Source organism: Triticum aestivum, chromosome 7B (assembly GCF_018294505.1).
Source record: "Triticum aestivum cultivar Chinese Spring chromosome 7B, IWGSC CS RefSeq v2.1, whole genome shotgun sequence".
In the NCBI taxonomy this organism is placed as follows: domain Eukaryota; kingdom Viridiplantae; phylum Streptophyta; class Magnoliopsida; order Poales; family Poaceae; genus Triticum; species Triticum aestivum.
Window position 1 is genome coordinate 266,521,523 of NC_057813.1, and position 21,279 is coordinate 266,542,801.

A 21,279-nucleotide genomic window follows, 5' to 3' on the forward strand; every position below is an offset into this window, starting at 1 on the left:
GGCGTTGCTAAGGTCTACAACAACGTATACACATGTGTTGGTAAACGGCATGTAGATGTGTTGTAAGGTAGCAACATATAGAGTTGAAGCCCTACAACACTTCAGATGCGTTGGTGGCGACCCTGCACAATCATATGTTATATCGTTGCAACTACTATAGAGGCTTTGCTAAATATCATGATTGATTGATGATATTTTATATATTGCCATCCAGAATTTTTTGGTCAACATCAATACTCTATAGGAGCCACAATAAAATAAACCTGCTTCATATATTAATTCGATTGTGCAGCGTTGCATAGAACATGATCCAAAGATTACAAGATGTGAAACTATCTAGTTTTATCATAATTCTTGACCTTGTGATCTACTACAATGTTTGAAACATTGATCGTGAAAATGACATTCTAATTATCTAACAGTAACCCCATTCTTGGCCTTGCAATCAATATCTGAGCCATGCATCATCCATTTATCTTGGAAATCTAGAGAAACGAAAAATTACATGAGTAACTTACGGTAGATAAAAGCAGGTTAATAGAGCAACAAAATGTAGAGGGGCACCATACAGAAGTTGAATGCCATGACATTAGCAGCTTTGTACGCAGAAAGGAGAGTAACAGCGAACATTCGACAAATACTTTTGATCATTGCTTTCTTATGAACAAATCTGTTGTGTGTTAATTGAGTTAAACCTTGAAATGAACATACTATGTAAGAAATGAGGTACCTCCTTTGAAGAAAAACATGTGCTGACATATCACAGATCCTTCGTTTTTAAAGAAAGATCTGCAGCTTTCCAGAAAATACAAATAGATGCAAGGTTTCCACAATTCAAAAATACTTTATGTTCAAAGAAAATAATTCACACCAGGCTAGATTTGGATGTACCTAAATTAGGTAGTGTGATAAATGCTCACAAATGTGATTTAAGAAGACCCTGATATAGATATAGATGTGGGGCTAATTATAATAATCTAAAGGCAAGAACGTTTTCAACATGAGTTTATTAAACAACATTGCAGATTATGCAACTTATAACCATGTACTAAATAAATTTGGCATCTTGCATCAGCTCCAAATTAAATGATAAGTATTTTCCAATTATGGAAAATACAATGTAGAGACCTCTGGAAAATACAAAATTATGTATAATCACGCGTTAGGATTTCCTATGAATGAATTTTCGGAACCTGCAGAAGCAACAGCACAAAAAACAATGAACTATAAGGAACATAAGGGGAGAGGGGGGTGGAAGGGCAACTATCCAATCCACTTGTGCTCGTCATCACACCTACCTAGGCTCTGACTCAACCTTGAAGGAATGCATGGTCTAATTAGTACAGACAAGAGGATGCTCTGATTAGTAAACAAGAAGACATCACAGAATAATTAATTAGCAGTTGGGAATGATGTACATACCAGACTGAGCTGCCATGTGATCTGGTTTCGATTTGATCTTGTAGCGCCACCCTGAACAGAGATGGGGACATGTACCACAAGCGGAGATTCAAATGTGTTGATCCCCAGACGTGAGCCATGGCCTCGACCCCTGAAAGGGCCCAGGTTTGTTTGGGCTTCTCTAGGAAAAAAATAGGGAGTTCTGTTTCTAGAAAAGGTGGAATTCAGGATGTTTACAGAAAAATAAAAAGAAATTGATTCGCTACTTACAATAACAAGACGTGTGGGTGAGTTAAGAAAAAAAAGACGTGGGAAGAGAGGTTCAGCAATGCATCTTATTTAGTTGTGATTCATGCAAACACATGTTAGAATATTCGTGCGAGTGTCATCTTAATATTCTACTGATTCTGCAATGATTTATCTTGGATAATACATCAATGCAAGAACTGCTCCCAAACTAATTTTTTAGTGTATATAATTGTACATACGATGGAGCCAAATGAAATATATTAAATTCAGGATTATGGTGTATCAGTTTACCTGCTAAGAGACAGAACGACCACACGCATGTTGGCTGAAGCAAGGTCAATTTCAGAACCTGTAAGGGAAGCTGAGATTAGGGATGGACGCATGTGATACTTATTCCTATAGTATTACAGAACTGTGACAACGAAATAGGTAAGGACTCATCTGTGCACATAGCAGCAAGAAAATTTAAACATATATAATGCACCACAACTAGATATACTAAGTAATAGATATGCTAAGTTTGGCATGAGATCCTAGGTTGGGCTCGCGCGGCGGTCAACCTCCCCGACCCCAACACACCCTTCTAGACTTGGTAGAGCTCTTCCCACGACCACGCGCCGGCCTCCATGTGCACAGTGGCTCTGGAAGCACCGCAACGCATGCATCTTCGATGGAGCCAGACCATCGCTCACCCCCATCTCCGATACCATCAAGGAAGAGGCGCACCTATGGGCCAAGGCTGGCGCCAATGGGATACAAAACATCATCCCCGGCGCGTAGTTCCTAGTTTTTTGTTTTGTGGCTGAGTAAATTAACCCCCTTGTTCTAGTCTGCTCCTACGCCTGTACACCATGCCTAGCGTGTACATGGCCTTGTAAGCATTGCAACCTCATGCTTGTACTCTCCTTCTATCAATGAAAAGATACGCAGCTTGCGTATTCATGAAAGAAAAAAGATATGCTAAGTGTGTTTCGAAAAGGAAAATGATTTTCAGCAAAGTTTACACAGTTAACATAATCTGATTTTTGCATTTTGAACAAGTTACATAGTTTTCATTAGAATTTGTACGCAGTGGTAGAACTTGTCAGAATGCTCCTGGGACAGGTTGCAGTCCAAATTTATGACTCAGTCTTTTTATACTCAAGTAGCCTCAATATTTGCTAGGTCCTGTTACATTTCTGCCCATTCTTTTCTAGACAAATATGGTCCGCTAGCTTACTTATCCGAACTGCATTGACAATCCTTTCTTCCTAATTGCTTTTGCCAGTTGACATCAAATCTGTAGTTGATTCAGTTGTAATTAGTTCTCTAAAAAACACACATAAAAAGGTTTCAGTAATCCACGTTAAACTGTTTAGTCTTTATCAATTTTATTTATGACTAATCAGGGTAGGAATATGTTACAACTATGTCACTTTTAAAAGAAATCCCCGGTTGTTAATGTACCATATTGTTCTCTTGTAATACTGAAATGATATACAGTGTTGTTGTTTTTTGCTCTAAACTTCTTTCTCTATGTATAATGCGAGCCCGAAACTTAAATGAACTGAATATTTGGGCCTCCAGCAAGATCACTGACCGTGATGGGTTCTTATCCAGCTGTGATGTATAATACGACGATGGCTAACACTAGGCAGTTGTATTTGAGCGTACAATAGAGAACTCAAGACCGTGGGGCAGCGTGGATGCAGGTACAAGCGAGCGCAGGTGGTAGTGCATCAGGCAAATAATAAGATAGTTTAGATCACAGTCGTGATTGCCAGCAAAGAATCGACCATGGCACGATGGCCATGTCCTCACAAAGCACCAGAGAGAGTACGGGCAGAGGAGAGTGCCTTACTAAACCATCAATGTCGGAGGTGAGGTACCCGAGGCAGAGCAACACCGCCGAGACCAAGCTAGAAACTAGAGGAGGCGCGGCAGCCGCGCCGGCGACCCGCGGCGACCAGTAGGGTTGCGATAGAGGGGCGGAGGACGTCGTGGCGGCGCGGGGTCGGTGGAGAGCACCGAGGGACAACCGGGATAGTGAGAAACTTTGCGGGAGAGCACCAGAGCTAACCGGAATCGGTGGTGCCGAGGCAGCGGTGCGGTCATGGAGCTCGGCTGAGAGGCGATTTGGGGATGACAGAGAGAGAGAGAGAGAGAGATTGGGGATAGAAAAATCTGGGAGGAGGTGGGTACACGGGGAGGTTATAAGCTGCTTTCTAGGGAACGAGGAGGAGGTTAGCACTAAGCTGGCGAGGTGGGCGTGGGAGGTGGAAACAAACAACACATCTTATCATATCATTGGTAGATATGCATTGATATAGGGGGGATTTTGTTGTAGTGAGATAAATATATTTTTGGTATTTTTTAATATAGATGCAAAAAGTAAAGATGCAAATAAAGTAGATTGAAATCAAATACGATAAGAGATAGACCTGGGGGCCATAGGTTTCACTAGAGGCTTCTCTCAAGATAGCATAAGTATTACGGTGGGTGAACAAATTACTATCGAGCAATTGATAGAAAAGCGCATAGTTATAAGATTATCTAGGCATGATCATGTATATAGGCATCACGTCCATAACAAGTAGACCGACTCCTGCCTGCATCTACTACTATTATTTCACGCATCGACCGCTATCTAGTATGCATCTAGATTATTAAGTTCATAAGAACAGAGTAACGCATTAAGCAAGATGACATGATGTAGAGGGATAAACACATGCAATATGATATAAACCCCATCTTGTTATCCTCGATGGCAACAATACAATACGTGTCTTGCAACCCTTTCTGTCACTGGGTAAGAACACCGCAAGATTGAACCCAAAGCTAAGCACTTCTCCCATGGCAAGAAAGACCAATCTATTAGGCCAAACCAAACTGATAATTCGAAGAGACTTGCAAAGATAACTCAATCATACATAAAATAATTCAGAGAAGATTCAAATATTATTCATAGATAAACTTGATCATAAACCCACAATTCATCGGATCTCGACAAGCACACCGCAAAAAGAGTTTACATCGAATAGATCTCCATAAGAGAGGGGGAGAACATTGTATTGAGATCCAAAAAGAGAGAATCAGCCATCTAGCTAATAACTATGGACCCGTAGGTCTATGGTAAACTACTCACAACTCATCGGAGGGGAAAGGATGTTGATGTAGAAGCACTCCATGGTTGATTCCCCCTCCGGCAGAGTGCCGGCGAAGGCTCCAAAATGGGATCTCGCGGATACAAAAGGTTGCGGCGGTGGAAATTGTGTTTCCTGGTGCTCCTGGATGTTTTCGGGGTACATAGATATATATAGGAGGAAGAAGTACGTCGGTGGCCACCCGAGGGGCCCACGAAACAGGGGGCGCGCCCTACAGGGAGGGGGCGGCCCCCTATCTCATGGGGCCCAAGAGGCTTTTTGACTTGCACTCCAAGCTCTCCGGATCACGTTTCTTCCAAAAATCACGCTCCCAAAGGTTTCATTCCGTTTGGACTCTGTTTGATATTCTTTTTCTTCGAAATACTGAAATAGGCAAAAAAAACAACAATATGGGCTGGGCCTCCGGTTAGTAGGTTAGTCCCAAAAATGATATAAATGTGTAAAATAAAGCCCATAAACATCCAAAAGGGGTAATATAGTTGTATGGAACAATCAAAAATTATAGATACGTTGGAGACGTATCATCATGCACACAAAGGCAGAGGAGCGGTGGGGCCGAGAGGGATGAGGGGCACGTCGGGGGGATGATGATCCCCTGACGCGAATAATCCTACCATTCTATCACTGACATGTGGGACCCATAAGCGCGGGTCCCACCTGTCAGCAAAGGAAAGGCAGGGCAAGGCAGTGATAGCCATGTTAGAGGATCCATGTCCACGTTGGGGGACGTCGTTCCATGGGTTGGAGCGGCGTCGTGGGAATCGCGTGTGGGTGTGGCACTGGTAGAAACAAGAAACGTGATGGTCGCCGTGGTTCAACTTCCATGGACAAGCTGTCATGTCTGCTGACACATGTATATCAAAACTAGAGTGTTTATATTTCAAGCACGTGGACAGGTATTATTCTACTACTTTGGATCCATTGGAATGCACGGGCCAGCACATTGGTAGTAGTAGTGTCCATCTCTATCTCTAGAGGCCTTCCCTCGTTCATCCTTTTCTCTCACAAGATAAACTACTCATACAAATGTATCTTGATGTTCCGTGGAACGTACGAGGATGTTTCCTTGGGGGTCTCTCCAGCGCGGCATGGCCGTAGTTGCAAGTTGACGCCCCTTGAGATGCCGACGTTGAGGGGCACTCAGATTTCCTCTGATGAGCAGGTAAGATGAGTTTGATCACGTAGTAAATGCATTCTAAAGACTACTGCCGTGTCCATTTCCTAATTCTACCCCTGCCCACTGTTTCACAGGTTAGGCTCGGTGCGAGTGGAGATTGGCTTGCATATGTACGGGAGGGTACCAACATCAATTTGCACAACATTTACAACGGTGACACCGTTCCCGTAGAAATTTTGTCCAACATTGGGATCAGCCATGCAACGGGCCACCACATGAATTCATACGATGGAACCATAGTGAGATTGATTAAGATAGCACGAACCTTGCACATGGCAGTCAAAGGCGGACCATGCTGTCTACGGCCGATTTGTTGCTGTACAAGTAGCAAGACGATGTGCTCCTTTATAACTGCATCTTCGCAGTGACAAACCAGGGGACTTATTTTGTATGGGACACATCCTACGATATACTACCTCTCTCCCAGTTTATTTGTTTTGAATCTTTTCGTTTTATAAGTTTCAAATTCAAATTTAGAGCTCCCCATCACATGTTGAGATTACAATGTCCATTAAATCGTTGCATGCATGTATAGTAAAGAAACAAATCTCGAGTTTGGCACGAGTTCGTGCTGCGGGAGCACCACAAGCCCTGGCGCAGGAGTTACATTTCCCTCTCAGGGCCGTCGGGCTGAGCTTCAGCGCCTTACTACACCTACCTTTGAGTCAATAACATGTGGACCCGATAGGTGACTGGTCCACATGTAATGCTCCTGAAGCCAGAGGGGCAGTGGGGCCAAGAGGGGTGAGCCGCAGGTCGGAGGACGTGTGGTTTCATGGGTTCGAGCGGCATTGTGGGAATCGCAGGTGGCTGTGGTAGAAACTTGATGCTCGCCGCATTTTAGGTGGCCCACATGTCATGCACACAAAGGCAGAGGGGCGGTGCGGCCGAGAGGGGTGAGGCGCACGTCGCGGGGCGTAGTGCCTTGGGTTGGAGAGGCGTCGTGGGAATCGCGAGATGAAACGTTATGGTTGCCGTAGTTGAACTTCCATGGACAAGTTGCCATGTCTACGAACACATGCACTACATACCGATCATTGGAAGGAGTAGCAGAGAAAGCTATATATGGGGATAAATAGTTCCTTATAGTCAAGCGGACCCATGCTACTACTCTGTTCCAAAGACATGCACACCATTGAAATAGTCCATCTATATCAATATACACCGAGAGGGAATAATTTTTTTTACAAGAGAGGAAATAGTTCATCCATCCATAATGCCCTCCTGCTGGTGCAGCCTTTTCTTCTTCTTCTTCTTCTTCTTCTTCTTATTCTCATTCTCTTTGGGAGACGGCTTCGCAACAAGCTCTTTGGATCTTGCAGCTATCTCGAAACTCACACGAGCATCGAGGGTAGCATATTTTATCCGCTCGTACGTCAAGGGATAATTCTACCATCCAGACGACCTTAATGCCACCGTCTCGTCACCCTTCTGAAGATTTTTACCGAGCACAAAATTTGCTATATCGAATAGGGATGGTGTCTGTTTAGCACAATCTTCTACAGGAATTTTGATTCTGGTTTGTAGGTCAGTGATGCTTTTCAAATCAACGTTGTACGGCTCCAGGTTCTGTTTGTCCCCTTCGATGGCTGCCCCACAGAAGTATACGTCCTCCTGAGACAAGAAATCGTGAACCTCACTTGGTATGGAGGGCGAGTGTATGATGTGGTACACCAAAACATCATCTTCGAGGCACATCTGAAGGACGGCAGCGCGCTGGATCTTCCCAGGGGCACGCTTCGTGTACTGTGCGTCGAGACCGATGACCCTCGTCTCTACCTTTTTGAGGGAGTTGGATACATTGTTGATCCACTGCAAACAACCCATGGGTGGACGGTGACGGTGGCAACTATGCGCATCGAGCCTTCGATGAGGACATGTTGGACGCTAAAAACCTGCATCTCGATCTCTTTCGCCATTTGGAACCGCTGGAACGGAGGGCTATGGTTTGGAGAATTAGGATTAGATGGCTGGTCTAACTGAAGTAGTAGATCATTATTTAAAGAGGTTAAAACAATGTGAACGTAGTGGGGTTTGGATGCAAATGAAGACGAAGGGGGGGTGAAGAAGCCGAGGAGATTCGGTTCCCAATGGAGAAGTAAATGGGAGAAGTGGTGTGCAAGAAGTTGATTAGACGGCTAGGTAGACTAAACGAAAAGGCTATGCGGGTAGACTGATGAGTCGTACATGTTCGTGTACGTGCCCATCCTTCCTGATAGGTGGGACCTATGAAAACAGATAAAAAATGTGTCGTAGCTTTTTTTTGAGCGCGTGAGTGGGAGACACAACATTCTCTGGTTAAGGAATATTCCCTCCTTTCCGGTTTATAGGGCTTAATTAAAAAATCTCACCAACCAAGATAGATGGTGAGTGGTGGAATATTTTTGTAGTTTGCAAAATCACCTAATTAATGCTCTTGTTTTTCTCAAAAAATTATGTTTATCAATGCATTAATTGCAATGCATGCATGCATAAAGTACATGCATTGGTCAATTTTCTCTTAATACTTGCATGCAATGATTTAATGCACCTTGGAAACTGAACATGTGATGGGGAACAACCAAATTGAGCCTTATAAAATGGAAAAACTAAAATTTTGAGATAAGCCCTATAAACCGGAAAGGAGGGAGTACTCCCTCCGTTTAGGTGAGTACAAGTCACCTTATAAAAATCAGGTTTTCCCAAAACCTTTAGGCGTGGAGGATTAACTTCCTGCTCGATCCCCTCCCAGCCTCATTAGCCAGTGTTCTCTTCCTTTGCTACCGCGTTCTACCTTTCCATTTTTCCTCTTCTCAAGTGTGGAACGATCTACATGCCGTCCTTGATGCACCAGAACAACCACTGCATGCATCGCGGTAGGGCGTTGATTGGGCATGCACGAGAATTTGGTTCTGCTCGCAATATGGATGATACCTAAACGATGAAGTGAATAGGCATTCTAGCACGGGAGAACTATTTCCGCTATACAATACTGGAGTACTCATGTTCCTACTAGTAGTAGTAGTAGTAGTAGTACAACTGTGGTACACTTGATGGTCAAAATACTATTCATCCGGTCCTCACAGTGAAGTGACAACACCCTGCGCCTGACACTAGTCCAGGTGGCGTGTTCGGGTTACCAAAGTCAGCCTCACCCTATGCACTGTGCAGTCTTTCACCGCTGATGTACAACACATTGGCGCCTCGCCTGGTCTCCCTCTCCGCTCCCATAGCACCACTCCATCTCCATCTCCTTCTCCGTCTCCATCTCACCGTGCCCCCGTGTACCGTCGCCTCACTCGCCTCCCCCAGTACCACTATTCCCTCGCTAGCCACTCCAGCACCGACATCCTTCTCCCCCGTAAATCAAGCCCCCCTCCAAACTCCACCATGGCCAACGCGAACCGCGCAACATCCATATGAGCCGCGATTGGAGCAATCTCCCCAGTGACATCCTCGACCTCTGTTGCTCGTGTATGGATATGTCGAGCGCCCTACGGTTGGCTGCATGCTCGAGGCACATGCACACGACCATCGTCTAAGCAAGGCCTAAGCTTTTCAAGACACCCTGCTTGCTGCTATCTGGTCTTGCGAGATTGGCTCACCATGATACAGAGGCATGCATGATGCCCCTCGACTTCAATCCGATCTCCATTATCCGAAACTTCTTTGCAGGTATGTAGTGGGTCACCGTACATCATTTCCCTCGACATCGATCCGATCACCATCGCCCAAAACTTCTTGGCAGGTATGTACTGGGTCGGCATGAACTCCCACTGGATGGCTGCCTTCAGAGAAGATGGTAAAAAGTTGGTGCTCGTGAACTTCCAGACCTCCCATGAGATTATCCTTCCTCCGTTGGATTAAATAGAGTATTACCATCACGGTCCAAGTCATCTAGATTACTACGTCAGTTGGACGGACCTTGTTTTGCAGAAGATTGTAATCTGCCAAGTGCCCACACGACATGCAAATTACGCAGACTTCAAGCTAATTGCCTTGTTCGACCGCAGACTCGCATATCTTTACGCTGGTGCCTTCTTTAGCTGGAGACAACTAGGCTCGCAGTGGATCATCATCAAAGCTGATACACATTTCTGTGATGCTATTGAACACATTGGCATCATCTACGCGATCGACAAAGCAGATGGCACCACGTATTGCTGGGACGGCGCATGTAAGTTGTTTCCATCTCATGTTAATGATGACGCCATGACACTGTTTGAACTTTTTGTGATGATTGGCATATCCCTGTTTGAGTAGAATTTGAGTAGAACTATGGAAATGTATTAGAGACGCCGTAAATCAGCTATATTTGGAATGAGTTAATTCATGCGGTTGTGACCATGTCATTATAGCCAATTTGTACCCTGAATAATCAAACAGTTAGGAATATATGGATATTATCCTTATTTTACAGTAATCTATATACTACTACTAAATATGAGTGTGTATCAATGGCCATGTTAGTTTCTTCATTTTCATGATGTAGAAACATGCACCACACTGTTGGTTTCATCTAACCATACATTAGGGAAGTAAATGTGCATATGGAGAACTCTATATTTGGAAGTAGTGAAATCCTGCAATGCTTACCATGTGTACATACCTATATTCGCCCTTCAGCAATCAATGGCTAGAATAATATCCTCACAAAAAATTTGCCCACAGAACATGAGTATATAAAAATGCATGGTCTGTTAGTTACCTTGAAGAATTTGTTTGTTAGGACAGAACATGATTACATAACATGCATGACATGGTAGTTTCCTGTGAAGAATCGATTGCGAGATAACATGACTATAACCATGCAAGGCACTTCTATATTTTCGAACCCGGTATACATTTCGCTGTATTTTCCTCCAAGTTCCAACAGGGACATATCAATGTTGTTTCTTGCATTATCCTACTCATACTCTGAACAATGCTGATCTTACATTAACAATGCATGTCCTTTTTGATATGATGCAGTGTCCCTACAGTTACTGCCCTTTGTAATCACACCATGATGCGGAGCATCCCACGGTCATCCCCATGTACACTCCGACTACTCTCCAAACCCCAAAAGGACTTATCACGAGACCTCAATGATACGCCATTGGACTCAAGGTGAACTCGCATGTGAGACATGGCTACTACCTCATGCATGGACCTTGCATACACTCAGGTACAACCGAGACGACCATGGAGGATCCAAGGACCGAGGCCAAGCAGGGAAGAGGAGAAGGAAGAAGAAGCAGGGACAAGCTTCTGGAAAGCCCGGACCTTCCGGCCTGCCCGGAACCTCCGGCCCCCGGAGTCCAGACCAGCCCCGAGCGCGCCAACTCTCTGGTTATCCTGGAACCCGGCCGGAACCTTCCCGGAACTTCCGGAGCCCGGAACTTCCGGCCCTGCCCAGAACTTCCGGCCTGCCTGCGTGCAAAGACTCAGGCCAAGGGCCCATGTATCCCCCTCTCACTTACCCCTTCGTGGGCTAGCACTATATATACTCCCCCACCTCCTCCTAGTTAGAGTTAGCATTGGATTAGCTCATATTTGTGTGAGAGCCTTTGCTCATCCACTTGGATACTTCTCCTCGGAGTTCACGACCTCTTCGGAGAAGATCCCCCAAGCGGATTCAAGACCCCTTCGAGGGAAGAACATCAAGGCCTCCTCGCGGAGAAGAATGGTTCCTTTGTATCCTTACCTTTGTTGATCTTGAGCCTTGTGCTACCTTATGTGTATGATGATCTAGCACTTGTGTGATTGATTCCTTGTCAGTTTAGTGATTCTCTCTCGTTTTCCCCGTGTTTCCCCTTTCTGCTTCCGCGTGTTCTTCGTGATTCCCCGTAGGATCCACTCCAAACATGAAAGATCGACGCTATAGGGTTCCACCCTACATCATCTATGGTATCATGAGCCACGTTGATCACGTTTTTGGAGCCCCTACCCCTCTTTTTCTAGCTTGATTTTGTTGATTTCGTCCTAAATCCGAAAATCCCCACCAAAAATAGCCCCCAATTTTTTTTGTGCTTTGTTGGTTTGGATGATGTTTTGTTGATTTTCATCCATGGATTCGTTGTGTTATGAGTGGATCTAGCATTCCCTTCTTTTCCCCCGTTTCCATCCACGAAATCTCCCCAATTTTGACCATGGAATTCGAGTTTTTCCGCCCCCGTTCTCAGATCTGGAATTTAGGGTTCGTCCCGGATGAAATTTCACGACCCCCGGAACTTCTGGCCTCCCCCGGAACTTCCGCCCTTACCCAGAACTTTCGGGCTAAACAGAGAGTTTACCGAAAGTCCCCGGCACTTTTTCCGCGACCAACTAAACTTCTGGCCACCCTCGGAACTTCCGGAGCCCGGAACTTCCGGCCTAACCAGAGACATTGCACAGAATTTCAGCATCAGCCTCTTTCATCTTTTTCATCATAACTTTTTGCTCCGAACTCCGATTTGAGTGTTCTTTGGCTCGTTTTGAAGCTATCGACGTGCCCGAGGTCCTCACGTTGGTTTCACCACCATTTAACTCCATCAATTTTTTGGAACTTTGGCATCTTTGCCTAGGCCTTCCACCATAACATCCGCATTGCCACCACCGACTTCCGCAACCTAACCCATTATGATCCCCATAGCATTTGAGGTTGTTTGAGTAGTGACTTGAGTCTCCTAAGGTGTTTAGGCTACTTAGGGACGGTTTCTTCTTCCTCAACCACCACCATAACGTCCGCATAGGCGTACCCACCATACACTTCCGCCACCCCCAACTTAACCCAATAGTTGTTTGAGCTTCTTTGAGTTGTGGCTTGTGTCTCCTAAGGTGTTTCGGCTACTTAGGGACGGCAACTTCAACTCCGACACGTGTATAGCCCATCATCCCACTTCCGTTTTGCCAATTGCAAAGCACCACCGCATTCCCGCTACCACCATTTTGACATTTGACATTTGAGATTTTGAGTTCGCTGTTTTTCCGTTTCCTAAGGTGTTTCGGCTACTTAGGGACGAGACTCCATCATCTTGGTTTCTACATCAAGAACACCGCCACTCATCATCGCCGGACGGTAACCTCCATATCGTCTTGGTATCGTGGTATCCCTCCTTTGTATATTCCCCTTGCCATTGCATTGTTAACCCCTAGCCCATTTTGCATTACTTGCCTATCGAGACTAGCCATTTGAGTATTGTTGGCAACGTTACTTGTGCACATTAGTGGTCATACTTCCTATAGCATACATACCATATCATCGTGGTGCATATCTTGGTATCATATCGTGTGTCACAAGTTTGTTCCCGCATATACACAATTGCTATCTTCGTTTGTGCATTGTGCAAAAGTGGCCATAGAAAAAAAAGCTTTTAAGCAAAAGAAAAAGAGAGAGCAAAGAAGCTTGTAAGCAAGTGCCATAGCATCATACCACATTGCATATAAGATTGTCATATCCGATCATCTTGGATCATGTTGAGAGAAACACCGGGAACCATACATACATAGCATACTTGGGATAAAAGTTGCTACATTTTGCATCTTATAGGTTGTGCACAAGTGTCGTATCCGCCTATTGAGCAATCCTGCTAGCGTCTCTCTTGAGTTGTGCAACATGAGCGTTTTCCGTGGATTCCACATTTTGTGCTCATTCCTTGGTTGCACGACCCCATTTATCTACCCGTGTGTGTGTTTCCGTGTGCTACATATTGCTATTGGTCTACTTGTTTCACTTGCGAATTTGTGAATCTCTTTCAACATTATTGACTCTTGCTAACATTTTGCATCAAATTTTTGTGCCACTATCCTCACCGAGCTCCACCATAAGCTTTACTTGTGTAGGTGTGAGAACCGACAAGAATTGGTACCAAAAGTGCTATTTCATTGTCTGCATTTGAGTGAACTTGATTCATTGTCAACATCGGTCAAGGTACATTGGTATAAGTTCTTCTCTTTCTCCCACTCATATTTGCTCGAGTCTTGTGATGGATAGGCAAGGCATTTCCTCTCCGGTCCTCGACAACAACGACGGCGTGAACAACTACATCACCAAAGCGTCTATCTTCGATCTACAACGACAAGTGCAAGGCGCACAATCAAGATTGTGAGAACACATCGAGAACATCTCCATCGACATTCGTCACTCCGAAGAAAGTAGAAGGGACTACATCGAGAAGAAGCTTTCCGCACATAAAGAGGAGCAAGATGCAAGGATGGAGGAGATTAGAGCCTTGATCAAGTCTACTTCCCCTTCATCATCTTCAAGGCGGTGACATTCAAGCCACAAGTCTTCGGAGCGCAAACAAGATGCAAGCACAAGTCGTCCAAGTCAACATCTACATGGTGACCACCATCACGTTCGTGATCAACATAGTCATGAAGGACAAGTCACCTCCAAGCATCATGCGCACGACGACGATGAATGCCAATGAGCTCAAGCACGACAACGACATCACCATCATGAAGATGCTCCAAAAGCGCAAGTGCACAAGTCCCAACAAGCCCTACTTCACGCCAAGTCCAAGCTTCATGAGCAAAAGAGAAGACCGCAAGACACGCACCACCAAGACGGTGCTACGGCTACAACAACCACTTCGGCATCTTCGCCAAGTGCTATCAAGGCATCTTCGCCTTTGGACGTACGACATCTTCGCCTACTTCCCACGTGTATGCCTACATCGACTTCATCAAGTCCAACGCGACCACCTACAAGCGAGGGCGACACTTCCATCTTTGGAAGCCCCTCAAGGAAGATGGCCGAGCATGGGAAACTCCCTTCGGTCATGGAGACAAGCTATGAGGTGCCACACCATATGGGCCTCCAACACCAAGACGGCGACAAGACGGTCGAGCAAGGGCCATCCCCTTCAACCACGGCGACGAGCACGAACCTCTTCAACAACATGAAGACGACGGCCACATTGGACTCCTCCTCCGAGTCAAGCTACACGACCGCGCATGGAGACATTTGCACCAACATCTCTCCGACACCCACATATGAAGAGATGCCCCAAGTGCCATGTGAGGAGAGCCACCACCACATGAGTGACATGAGTGACTCCACCATACGTGACATTGAGAGCATTTCCTATGAGAGGATGAGTGTGACCACCACTAGCCCCACACATGAGAGCATGCCACACATCCTATGTGAGGTTGAGCGCCATTTGAGTGACTCCACCAACCATATGAGTGAGAGCATCCTTGAGGGAGTGAGTGAGTCACAACACTTAGAGAGTGAGGTAGTTGACATGGCATGTGAGGCCACTATGATTTCTAACGACTTAACCTCTACTCCTAGTGTGTTTTCTTCTTTGGTGCTAGGTCTCCTACATGACGACATGCCTACCCTCGACGAGTCCATCCCTCCAATGGAGACGACGATGGCCATGGTGGATGATGATGCACCCCCCACATGGTTCCATCAAGATGAAGGTGACAACGAGTGGATCTTCAACACCTCACCTACAACACATGACCGACGCTCCAAAGGTAACATAGGTGATGGTGCTTCTCTTGTCCCACTAGTGGACCATCTTGACATCGAGTGCTCCCATGATGTTGACCCACCTATTACCATGCTTCATGCTAATGAAACTTCTTCATGCCTTGACTTACCTATTTATGATGAATATGATGATGAGCATGTTGAGTTGCCTAGTTGTGATGCTATGCTTCATAGGATATCTTGTGGAAATTCTATTGGTCACTTCATGTTTGACAATCCATTGAACTTGTCATATGCTATGAGTGAGATCTCCCATATTGCATCATTACAATCTCAACATAGTAATGATGCATGCCCCATTAAAATAAATCCTATTTGCACTTATGGCATAGATGACGAGATGATGGTCATTGGCTTTTGCTTCTCTTGTGATGATATTGCCATGCTTCCTTTACATGATTTGCGCAATTCATCTACTATGCCATGCCATGATCACATTGAACCAAATATGCATTTTTTTGAATGTTGTCAATATTCTACACGTGATGTTTCTACTCTTGCTCATGAGGAGACCCCCATAGTTTCCTCATACATATTAGGAGATCTTGATGCATTTCATACTTTGCATGATTCTCATAATAGTGTACACCATATGCATTCCATGAATAACAATGCTCTAGATATTTCTCATGATGCATTACACAATTTGAGTCTCCATTATGCCATGCATAACAACAAACCTATCATGATGGATGACATGTTTCTATATCGCGCATCTCATTTATTTAAACATTGGATATTTTGTGCTAACCGACAGAAGCACGTGCGCATCATAATGGATGATGTGTACATATACCATGCACACACAATTTTTCCTTTGTCTTTGTTTTGTATAGGTACTCATGTATACTCGTCAACCTCTCAATCCCAAGAGTTGACGAAACGAGCTCTTGAGAGCAACGATGCTTTGGGATCCTGTGGACTATCCTTACCACCGTTCCCTTCACGCAAGGACTACACGCATCTCTTCAACTTGGCTCTCACACGGCTATGGGCTATATACCATTTGTCCCCTTATGCTCATTTTACCGTGTTCACTTTGCATGTTATACTTGCTTCTATGCCTTTGCCATGCAATTGTGACCCTTGCTTGCATTTACCCATGATTGACCCTATGTGTATTTGCATGCTTGGCAGAGATCCTTGTTGCTTTTGCCATGTTTATCATGTGCCCCATGCTATTGATGCTTGTTGTGTTGGGAGAGTCATGATTCCCCATTGCTATTTACATATGGCCTCTCTCCACTACATTGATGATATTTTGCTCATATCTTGCTTTCATGCTTGTGCTATGTCATGTGACTTATTCACGCCCACTATTTGCACACATGACATGATTGCCATGATTCCCTCTAGTATGTTGCATCTTCGCACTACTAGCTTGCTTAACTTGATTGCTATGATTACTTGCTTGGTTGCATCACCCATGTTCCACTATTATTCTCTTTCTTGGGTTGATGACATATATGCTCATGCCTCTCACATGATATATCTTGATCGGTGTCTCTTGTGTCCATTAGTTGCCTCTTTCATATCCACTTGTATTGAGTGCAACCATCCTATGCTTATTGATCTTGGAGACTTTGAAACCTTACTTGTGATGCATGCTTGTTTGATTGAGCCTATTGCATTTGGTTGTTCTCGCATCATATGCCTCCATACTATGCAATACTCCCTTGTCATTTCTTATGATGAGCATGATCCATACACTTGTTGGGTATCTTACCACACGAATGATAGGTTTTGAATTTCCGCTAACCTCATTTGTTTTTCCGAGTGTTTATCATGTTCTTTCATTTTGGAGGATTCACAAGGCGGTGCCGTTATGCGACATATTGGCTATGTGAAGGCATACATGATGTACGACTCCAACATCTTTGGGAACTTTCTTGAGGTGAACTCCTTCCCTTTGAGCCATCCTCAAATACGCATATTGGATGGGTCATTCTTTCCTTGTTGTTTCCTTCTTGTTGTCTACATGATACATCTCACGAACGGAGGAGCGACATTGGAAATTGGCTCTATGGACCTTTACATTGAGGAGCGCTCGGACTTCTTGGATGCACCTTCGGATTTCCACTCATGCCACGACATCGAGCATTGGTACATCAACACTCCTTTGGCACATTGCACTCACACCTACATATTTGTTGATTATGCTCCCACATGTCATGCTTGATGGACATATCATACTTACCACAAGTTTGCACCTCATGCATGGATTGACTCACATTATGATTGCCTTGTTGCATCTTGTATTCCCATGTCATCCATGATATATGAGCTTGTGCATTTCCTTAGCAAATTTGTTGTGATCTACCTTGATGGCATATTCATACATCATGACCATATTGTCGACCATCAATTGCATGATAATATCCACATGTTGAGCATCCATTGCCATGTTCATGCATTTGATAAACCATCCCATTATGACATCATTTTGCACCATGGTTGCATTTCTCATACTCATAACACAATTGTGTGCACAATGATTGCATTTGTTCCCATGAATGCTTTGCATACCATTCTAGAACATCTTGATAAGCTTCATGCGCTTTGTCACGCACTATCCCTTCGCATGGACTCACGCTTAATTGATGGACATTTTGTGTGCGCTAACCATTGTATTTCCGAGTGTCGCTTGTGTTTGCTCATTTTGCATGTACCACATACCGGAGACACCTTGGAGTACTTGGGTTGCGCAATGCCTTCACCTACGTCCAACTACAAGTCAGCCCATGACAACCGTTTCCATGGTGATGAGGATCATGATCCGAGGTCGGATCTTTCCCAAGGGGGGAGATGATGCGGAGCATCCCACGGTCATCCCGATGTACACTCCGACTACTCTCCAAACCCCAAAAGGACTTATGACGAGACCTCAACGATACGCCATTGGACTCAAGGTGACTCGCTCCTTTCCGAACCGTCACTTTCCACATGTGAGACATGGCTACTACCTCCTGCATGGACCTTGCATACACTCAGGTACAACCGAGACGACCATGGAGGATCCAAGGACCGAGGCCAAGCAGGGAAGAGGAGAAGGAAGAAGAAGCAGGGACAAGCTTCTGGAAAGCCCAAACCTTCCGGCCTCCCGGAACTTCCGGCCCCCGGACCTTCCGGCCTGCCCGGAACCTCCGGCCCCCGGAGTCCAGACCAGCCCCGAGCGCGCCAACTCTCTGGTTATCCCGGAACCCAGCCGGAACTTCTGGAGCCCGGAACTTCCGGCCCTACCCGGAACTTCCGGCCTGCCTGCATGCAAAGACTCAGGCCAAGGGCCCATGTATCCCCCCTCTCACTTACCCCTTCGTGGGCTAGCACTATATATACTCCCCCACCTCCTCCTAGTTAGAGTTAGCATTGGATTAGCTCATATTTGTGTGAGAGCCTTTGCTCATCCACTTGGATACTTCTCCTCGGAGTTCACGACCTCTTCGGAGAAGATCCCCCAAGCGGATTCAAGACCCCTTCTATGGAAGAACATCAAGGCCTCCTCGCGGAGAAGAACGGTTCCTTTGTATCCTTATCTTTGTTGATCTTGAACCTTGTGCTACCTTATGTGTGTGATGATCTAGCACTTGTGTGATTGATTCCTTATCGGTTTTGTGATTCTCTCTCGTTTTCCCCGTGTTTCCCCTTTGTGCTTCCGCGTGTTCTTCGTGATTCCCGGTAGGATCCACTCCAAACGTGAAAGATCGACGCTATAGGGTTCCACCCTACATCACACCACCTTTCCCAAAAACAGGGAAGCACAACTGGTTCCTCGCTCGATCAGACGACGGCAAAAGACTGATGATCATTCGGACACATGAGCCGGAAAAGTTATATCGCAAAAACCCCACTATATACAAGCACCATATAATATGAGAGTATCTGGACAGTGGCTGTTACGTCCATGAGCAGGATACCATCTTGTTGTGGCCTTTAGGATTTTTTAGTTGGAGGCGGGTAAACAACCTTTGTTCACACTCACTGTTTCTCGGACTCAATTATCCGATTAACCAGGAGCTCACCGTTGGCAAGGACCTTGATGGCAGAGAGGCTCTGTTTGCTATGGAAAACTGTGTCTACACGGCGAGCCCTAGGAGTTCGGGAGCAAACTCCCCTGATTGTCAACAAAACAGCCTGCAGCCAAAAGAAGGTGAGAATGACAAAGGCATGAGGATTAACTTTGATCCTTGGATGTCTCAATTACGACAGGCAGTGATGTGGTTCAAGCCTTCAGGTTGATAGGTAATTGGGCTGTTGCATCGGAAGGGTGGAGTACTGGTGTCTCCGGTCACTGGTCGCTAAAGCGGGGCTGCAAATTATGATGTTGTTGGATCATCTCTTTGAATGACTTTGTTGTCTTTGCTGCTGGTTTTGGATGGGTAGTTCTTTCTTTTGTTATGCATATTCCTTGTCATTTGGTCATCCTCGTCTATCTCACTCTTACTATGTAATAGTTGCTTCTGTTTAGAATGTCATTCTCGTCTGGATCACGAGAGTCTGAGCGTTGCAGATGGGTGCATTTTGGTGGTGTAGCAAGACTTCTTATGAACTATCATGTCTTGTTGTTTATGTCAGTAGTAGTCACTAGTCAGTGTTTGAATGTTGTATATATCATTGTTTCGAACTGTTTATTGTCTCGAACTACTGGTGGGATAAATGAGGGCATCACCATTCTCCAGTGTTCAGAGTATATCTCCTTTTTTCAAGTTATATAATTTGAGCTTAGTGTCTTTTCGATGATGTACACTTGTTTGGGCCAGTGAGGTGTCGTTGAATATGGGCCGAGTAGTAACGCAATGCCAAATAGGTCAATTATGATTCTCAGGCCAAGCTCTCAAAAGATCCTAAAAAAAAGGCCGGGCTCTCCAAAAAAAAGAATAAGGACTCTTAGGCCGACATGTGGGCGCCACTGGTGTTTTCGTGCTCCCAAATCCCCCTCCTGTACTCCCTGTACTCAAGCGCACTATCATGTCGCCGGTCAACGCGGATCTCCGAGCCGGAGATCCTGAGGTCCATCCTGCCTTCGGTCGTTGCGTGATGTCGCTCAATAGTGGCATGGCGGCGCTTGACGACCAGTTTGCTGGCAAAGTGCTGATGGTAACCATCAACGGTGACCGGCCTCCCGTCTCGCTGGACGACCTTGTCAAAGCTCTTGGCATTGTGCACGGTGTAGTGACCGGATTTTCGGGGTATCAATTTCCCAAAAAATAGCCCTTGTGCAAACCAGCCCCAGGATTACTGTTAGCTAATGAGGCACCAACTTGATACAGAAACTCCAAGCAAAATACAAAATATGTAGTACAAGACCATTCTGGCCTATGAGTATAACAAATGGTTTCTAGTGGCTGATGGCGGAAGCGGTTTGTGGTCTTTCAGCATCTATGGGACTCCATTTCCCACAGGAACAGCTGACCTGGATAACTCCTATCTTCATGAGGCTGCTTTCATCACTGCTTAGGTTCCGGGGCTGTCATCGCAACGCTCCTCTCCAAGCAAGAAATCTGGCCAAGACAATAGCCAGGGACAAGCCAGTGAGTACTTTTGAATGTACTCGCAAACATTATGAACACAGGTATAATATAACAACTAATAATCATGCTCTGAATTATTCTATGATCACAACGTCGGTCACAAAATAAAATCCATGATGCACGTAAGCAAGTTATTCATATACAACATGAATAGGCAATGCTGGGGTAGAAGCAGAATGCACCGATCGGGTGTCTGACGCGATGCCTCGAAAGGATAATAATTTAAAGCATGCCTCAGTCGGGTGTCTGAGCGACACCACATAAAGGGCTTATAAGTAATATAAATAACAAGCATGCCACAGTCGTGCGTCTGAGCGACACCACATAAAGGGC

At 45.2% G+C, this 21,279-nt stretch overlaps 1 protein-coding gene across 1 annotated transcript in view; it reads right to left on the bottom strand.

Moving 5' to 3' along the window:
- Positions 1–253: 253 nt before the first annotated feature.
- Positions 254–21,279, bottom strand: part of LOC123157885 (uncharacterized) — a 58,563-nt gene continuing 37,537 nt past the window's right edge. Inside the window, exons 3-6 of the mRNA XM_044576068.1 lie at positions 3,491–3,884; positions 1,942–1,999; positions 1,423–1,609; positions 254–1,333 (exon numbers count right to left, since the gene is read on the bottom strand). Coding sequence (XP_044432003.1) covers position 1,333; positions 1,423–1,609; positions 1,942–1,999; positions 3,491–3,884 — 640 coding nt within the window. The 3' untranslated portion in view covers positions 254–1,332. The remainder of the gene's footprint in view (positions 1,334–1,422; positions 1,610–1,941; positions 2,000–3,490; positions 3,885–21,279) is intronic.